This window comes from Sparus aurata, unplaced genomic scaffold, assembly GCF_900880675.1.
Source record: "Sparus aurata unplaced genomic scaffold, fSpaAur1.1, whole genome shotgun sequence".
NCBI classification, from domain to species: domain Eukaryota; kingdom Metazoa; phylum Chordata; class Actinopteri; order Spariformes; family Sparidae; genus Sparus; species Sparus aurata.
In genome coordinates this window covers 26390-33510 of record NW_022045190.1, presented here as the reverse complement: position 1 = coordinate 33510, position 7121 = coordinate 26390, and the positions used below count along the sequence as shown (strand labels likewise).

Below are 7121 nucleotides of genomic sequence, written 5' to 3'. Positions count from 1 at the left end.
CTACTCCCTCATGGGGGTGCAGAGTTCCACCAGGGCACCAGGTGTCCCTCTATTATTGTGTTCCAGGCCGAGTCCAGAGAGGAAGCAGAGCTGGCTGCTGATTGGCTTACACCAAGGGCCCGGTGAAGCCTAACTTTTAAATCTGAGGAGCTGCCAGTCTTCTCGCTCTCTCCACCCTGACGCTGGCTCTCTGCTTGGAGCCTGCCTGATAGCAGGCCACATGCTGGCTGAGCTCTTGGTTCATTCATTTGTATTATTCTTCATTTTCCTTAGTTTGTAGATCTACAACATTTGTACAGTTACTTTGAAAATAAATTCTTCATTGTTATCTTGCAACCCCTTGTGTGTTCTCCCATTTTGCCCAGTTTCTGAGCCTGACTGACAGTAGACATTTTGATATTTCAGATCAGTGTAGATATTGCCTTTTGTTTTTCCTACTTTGGGAGCGACTTTCTGTTCCTTGTTTTGTGCTTGTGTTTTGTTTCTTGTTGTTAGTCCTCTGTCTGAGCAGACGGGGTTTAGATTTCATAGCTGGTTCTGTTATCACTCATCCTGAAGAAGTTACAACTGAAATTTCAGAATAAAAGCCTGTCTAAACCATTCCCAATCTGCACCTGAGTCCTGTCCTTTGCCCAAGCCTGACATAAACATTATTTTGACGCCATTAGGAAGCTGCAACTGATGTTTTCAGCCTTACAATTACTAAATCTTAACTATAAATTTACCGTTAACCATTTATTATTATAATAATGTGTTACTCATCTTAAGTTGTTTTTAGCATAAAAATATGTTTAAATACTTTTAAAATATATATATATATATTTTGGCATAGACACCTTTATTAAGCAGTAGACAGAAAGGAAATATGGGAGAGGAGGGGGATGTGACATGCAGCAAAGGACCTCCGACCAGAATCGAACCGGGGTCGGCTGCATTTATGGCATGCGCTCTAACCACTTGACCACCTGCACACCAACTTTTAAAATATTTAAGTCAAATTTGGCCATATTTGTTTGTTGTCTTCTGTCAGAATTTGAATCCTGTTTTCATCAATGTGCTGCCACTGATATTATCTCAAAGGCCATTATTGATCAAAATGCAGTGAAATTGAAATGCTGAGATTTATAGCTATTCTTCAAAATGTTCCTGATGTATATGTCACAATGAGGGGCGTGGCCTCAGTCACACCATTTCATAATTAAGTTAAATAACTGTTGCAAGAAGCGTTCTTGTGTGTGTGAAGTTCTACCTGCTCTGAGGACAAACGTTCCCTTCAGAGACAATTAAGTTGTTAACGTTATAAAACGATGATAAAGTGGGAGCTGGACTGCTGAGTGTGCAGGAGTGACTGATAGTAACCAGAGCAGCATATCAGAGGACGTGAACCTGTAGAACTGGATGTTCTAAATAGAAGTGATATACGCTATATTGCCAAAAGTATTCACTCACCTGCTTTGACTCACATATGATCTTAAGTGACACCCCATACTTAATCCAGAGGGTTTAATATGACGTCGGTCCCTTTGCAGCTATAACAGCTTCAACTCTTCTGAAGGCTTTCCACAAGGTTTAGGAGTGTTTATGGGAATCTTTGACCATTCTTCCAGAAACACATTTGTGAGGTCACACACTGATGTTGGACAGGAAGGCCTGGCTCTCAGTCTCCACTCTAATTCATCCCAAAGGTGTTCTGTCAGGTTGAGGTCAGGACTCTGTGCAGGCCAGTCAAGCTCATCCACACCAAACTCTCTCATCATGTCTTTATGGACCTGCTTTGTGCACTGGTGCTCAGTCATGTTGGAACAGGAAGGACCATCCCCAAACTGTTACCACTGAGTTGGGAACATGGAATTGTCCAACACCTCTTGGTATGCTGAAGCATTCAGAGTTCCTTTCACTGGAACTAAAGGGCCAAGCCCAGCTCCTGAAGAACAACCCCACATCATAATCCCCCTCCACCAAACTTTACACTTGGCACAATGCAGTCAGACACGTAGCCTACCGTTCTCCTGGCAACTGCCAAACCCAGACTCGTCACTTAGATTGCCAGATGGAGAAGCTCGATTCATCACTCCAGAAAACGCGTCTCCACTGCTCTAGAATCCAGTGGAGCTGCTTTACACCACTGCATCGACGCTGACACCGCTCCGTCATTTTACGTGGCCGACCACCTCATGGCTGAGTTGCTGTCGTTCCCAATCACTTCCACTTTGTTATAATACCGCTGACAGTTGACTGTGGAATATTTAGGAGCGAGGAAACTTCACGACTGGACTTGTTGAACAGCTGGCATCGTATCACAGTATCACGCTGGAATTCACTGAGCTTCTGAGAGCGACACATTCTTTCACACGTTTGTAGAAACAGTCTGCATGCTGAGGTGCTGCTTTATACACCTGTGGCCATGAAAGTGATTAGAACACCTGATTTCAATTATTTGTATTGGTGAGTGAATACTTTTGGCAATATAATGTATGTTGACTGAAGGCGTGTATAAAGATAAGATATGATGACCTGTGCAGGACTCTGATCTGCTACTACATCTTTACAAGAAGTCACATGATTTAGAGGAATGGAGGGGCAGGATAAAGTCCAGTGAAGAGACAGCCTGCTGCAGTCAGCTGTCAGAGTGAACACAGAGAGTTTACAGTCAGTCTGTCTTTCTCTACCAACTTTATTCAGAGACAACAGGACGTCTCTACCAACTTTATTCAGAGACAACAGGACGTCTCTACCAACTTTATTCAGAGACGTCAGGACGTCTCTACCAACTTTATTCAGAGACGTCAGGACGTCTTTGCCAACTTTATTCCAGCAGAACTTTCAGCAGCAGGTCAGAAACTCTTTTTTACTCTTTACCTATCGTTGCTTCTCACTCTGCAGATAAACACCTTCATCATCACTGCCGGTTGTCCACGAGTCACTTCAACAACACAATACTGGAAGGAGACAAACATACGTGAGTTAAAGTTTTTTGCTCTGAATCACATCTGAATTTGCTCTGACAGCCTCCAGTCTGTCCTCCTGTCTGTCCTCCTGTCTGTCCTCCAGTCTGTCATCCTGTCTGTCCTCCAGTCTGTCATCCTGTCTGTCCTGCTCTTCAGTAGGCGGTTCCCTCAGTTGATCGAGATGATTATGTGACGTGATTCAGAGTAAAAATCTTTAACTCTGTGTTAACTCAGTAAAGTGTGTCTCTTTCTCCTTCACTGTTGAGTTGTTGTAGTTACTAGCCCTTTTTAGATAGAAAAGGTGGCACCTTTGCTGCAATGTAAAGGGTGCAATCTTCCGCCTTGTCTTTGTAAAAGGGAGGTGTAATATTTCTTCTTTTCTTAAAAGTTGTAACTGGGGTAGGCGTAAACATGTGACATGCGTAAAGCAAGTAAAGCTTAACATTGCACCCCATTGGAGTTTAGAACTGGGTTCTTAGGAAGGGGCTTTTAATTTGAAAGTAGCGACCGTTCCTAGCTTGCTGCTACAACAACAAGCAGACAATGAAGACAGCTACAGAGACCGAGGAGACGCTAGCATCTCCTGGATCTCAGCGGCTGTCCAGTTGCTCATCTAAATGTCCGCAGATGAAGTGATGGACTGACTGCTGTGATCAGCTGTTTCCTGGTTTTAAAACTCGCCGTTGTGGGTCGCACAACAGTGCAGGCCATCGACACCTCCGCCCACCTCACGCATAGATTTTTGAAACGAGAAAGAGAATGCATGTGACATGCAGCAAAGGTCCGCTGGCCAGGATTTGAACCAGGGTCTGCTGCCTTGTGGCATGTGCTCTGACCACTCGACTACCTGCATGCTGCTTCTTAACAATGTAAGATAGAGATTTTGATGCTAGCGTAACAGTGCCCCTGCACAAAACTACGGTAAATCTTAAAAGTGACTCTGCACAGGGTGTTTTATTTTGAAGATTTACCAGATGTCCTATGCAGTTCCTGTGTCTCTGACTTCCTGCCGGCGCGATCTGCTCTGTGCAGATTGTTGCAGCTTCCTTAAAAAATAAGCCAAGCAGCCGGATCACAAAGCACCCGGGCCCGGCTGGACTCCTTTATAACGACGTGTTATCAGTTTCATTTGTTTGATGACAAATTGACAAACATCATGTGTGTGATTGATGACACAGTTCAACAGGATCCATACTTTATCATCTCTCTTCACTACCAGATAAAGCTTTGATCAATAAGGTCCACGAGGGGAACAGGAAGGGGACGGGGCTTCAGCTCTCTGTATTTGATTGTATGACAAACTTTGACTTCCCTAATGAGCCAAAATTGCTGTTTCAGTGTTCATGCTCCATATCTCAGCAGGATCGGGCACAACAGTGGCGTTGTGAAGGTTTTTTTAATGCCGTTTTAAAGTTGTTGATACTCGTCCTGCACTCAGTGGGTTATTTTATCAAACAGTTGTCCAGTAAGCGTTTCTTCAGCTGCCACGGATGTATAAGCTGTGTTACAGGGACTGGATCCTCACAGACGACTGGATAAAATACACAACTTTAAATTGTGTGATTTAGGGATTTGAGTGAAACCGGGTCACGGGTCAGAAGAAAATATTTGCTGGTTCTCTCACAGCAGCCCTGGACAGAGAGCTTTACTGGTTGCTAAGCAACTGCTAAGAAACTTATTGATAACCAGCAGCTTCTTAACGAACACCTCCGGACCGGATCCAGATGCAGCCTTCAAGAACCACAACAGAGGCCATTGACAGTACAGAAGTGATTTACGATAGCTACCAGTAGCTATGTTGCTAATGTAAGGGCTAACTGCTGCTACAGAAGTTAGCTGCTGAAACCTGGAGAGCGTTTCTGTGCAGAGCAGGTACCGGAGGGGTCCAACCATCCCAGGGTTCAGGTAAGAGGTGAGAGGGGAGAAGGGAGCAAAGTTCTTTGGCAGCTGTTTCCATGGGGGGGGGGGGGTATTTGGTCTCGGCAGTGTTGGTCCACTAGCATCCACATGAATACCTGGACTCAAGGTCCTCCAGCAGAACATTTTAACGAGATGATTGACGTTGATCATTTAACCTGTCAGCGGTTTTAATGCCGTGGCTGTAGGAGCCATGAATGAATTGGTAGGTGCGTTTTCTATTAGACACAAGGTGATGGGACACTGTTATCTTTTGGTTGGTGTTTTGGTTATGATATTTTATTGTATGGTCATATTGAATAGGGGATTGCAGGTCACATGGATATGGGCGGGGTTATTAGTTAATTTAGGCACCTGTTCATTTCTCATTGTCAGAGAGAGAGAGAGAGGGCGAGCTGGGTTGTCGTATTTTTGTTGACCGCTATTTATCTTTTGATCACTGTGATTACTTTGATTTTGAGTTTGTGCATTTTATCATGAGTTGATCATTGTTTTTTCGGTAATAAAAAGTTGAAACGTATTTCAAGCGCGTCAGACAATCAGGCCCAACCTCAGTCTCTCAGTGACTCATTTGTTCGTTGAAGTCGCTATAGTGGCTGTGCGAAGCTTCAACACATGCAGCCACAATGTTCTCTGATCATTTGTCTGAAAATGTTCACTGGATTATGTTTTGTGTGTTGCAGTGTCAAACTCCAGCCTCCATCTTTGATCTGATCCGGAAAATAAGAAGATGGGTAACGGGTTGAGTGCAGAGGAGAGGAGGGACATGGAGAGGAAAGACATGGAAGAATTTGGGCGTCATATCAGTGAGGGTCAAAACCTGAGAATCAACGAGACCATCAAGATGTTCACCAGTCTGGAGTCCTCAGACAACCTGACACAACACTACGAGAAGAGGAAAATGGAAACAGGAGGCGGCGCTCCAGACTGGGTCAAGAGCCTGGTTGAGCAGCTGGGTGCCTTGACTCCAGCTCCTGAACTGGCGGGCCTCGGAGCGCTGGCCATCGCCATCATCATCGACAGCAACTCCTCCAGTCCACCTGAGGAGAGCGCAAAGGAGGCTCTGAGGTGTGTGTTTGCTGAGGAGAAGGCCTCTGAGGTTAGGGTTCACATCAACGAGTGTCTGAAGAGATGCGTGATGTACATTAAGAACAAAGCCAAGCTGGTAGGCGAAATTGAACGGATCGAGGTCCAGCTGAGCGCCGCCATCACCAGGCTGAAGGACTCCATGGTGAGTGACGGGCACATGAGGCCCGAGGCTCTGAAGGCCTGGGTGAACGGGGCAGCCTTCCACATCCAGGTGCTGATTCACCTGGTGAGACTGGGAGGGATTCAAAGTCGTGATACTGTAAAGAGACTCATCTCTACTTACCTGAGCGACCTGGACCTGCTGTTCAAGGAGCACAGGGAGCTGATAAGAGGGAAGTGCAAAAAGGAGCTTGGTTTTGCCCCCATTGGTTCTGATTTGCTGGACAATCCATGGGAATTCTATATGGTGGATGATTGTTCAGAATCTTATGAGATGTCATATTGTTTGACCTTTGAACAATATTGTGAGGTTTATTATGATCGCAGGTACTTCACGCAGAAGCTGGAGACTCAGACTTACTTCAGCGACGTGAGAAGGAACCTGCAGCAGCTGGTTGATCAGAGAGGCTCCTTTAATGTTGTTATGTCCTCTTCCTCCTCTGGGTGGTGTAGTTCTCCCTGTTTGTATTTTCTTTTAGCTGCTCTAGTTCTCGGCCTCTCCCTAATGTGTTTCAGGTATGAATCTTAATCATGGGGTGGAGCCACTACCTATAAGAGCAGGTCTTCCTGCAGTGTTCGGGCTCTCTCTCATCCCAGGGGTGCCTCCACGCCAACTGTTGCACCTGCCGTTTTTCCTGCTTTTGTTATGTTTTCACATTCTTCATTTCCTTTAAATTCCCAGTTTGATATCTTTTTGTAAATAAATACCCCTAGACACATGCTCCTTGTGACTTTTGTCATTGTTTTGTCACTACCATTGAGGACACCGAGGTCATGTCCTCGGTATTTTTTCTCAGTGGAAAAAAAAAAAAGAAGGTGATAACTGCCGACAAATAACTTTATTTTGTACGGAAACCACCTGCTCCTCTGTCTGATCATCACCTTGGGTTACAGAGTGGATTATCCTGTCGTAAATATACCATCTTTGGTCATTGCACTGGTTTGTGGGTAAAAAAAAGAAAAAACTCTTGTTACACCGTTCCTGTTCGGCTCCCGGACCGTGGTCAA

The 7121-nt window shown here is 45.0% G+C and overlaps 1 protein-coding gene across 4 annotated transcripts; it reads left to right on the top strand.

Moving 5' to 3' along the window:
- Positions 1-2632: 2632 nt before the first annotated feature.
- Positions 2633-6833, top strand: LOC115578162 (uncharacterized). 4 transcript variants are annotated; one of them, XM_030411013.1, is made up of 2 exons: positions 2633-2833; positions 5549-6833. In XM_030411013.1, exon 2 carries the CDS (start codon positions 5596-5598, stop codon positions 6640-6642), a length of 1047 nt encoding a protein of 348 aa, XP_030266873.1. In that variant the 5' UTR covers positions 2633-2833; positions 5549-5595; the 3' UTR covers positions 6643-6833. The 4 variants fall into 4 exon arrangements, with proteins under 4 accessions (XP_030266873.1, XP_030266872.1, XP_030266874.1 ...); XM_030411012.1 differs by having other exon boundaries at positions 2633-2959; XM_030411014.1 differs by lacking the exon at positions 2633-2833 and adding an exon at positions 4051-4853.
- Positions 6834-7121: the final 288 nt, after the last annotated feature.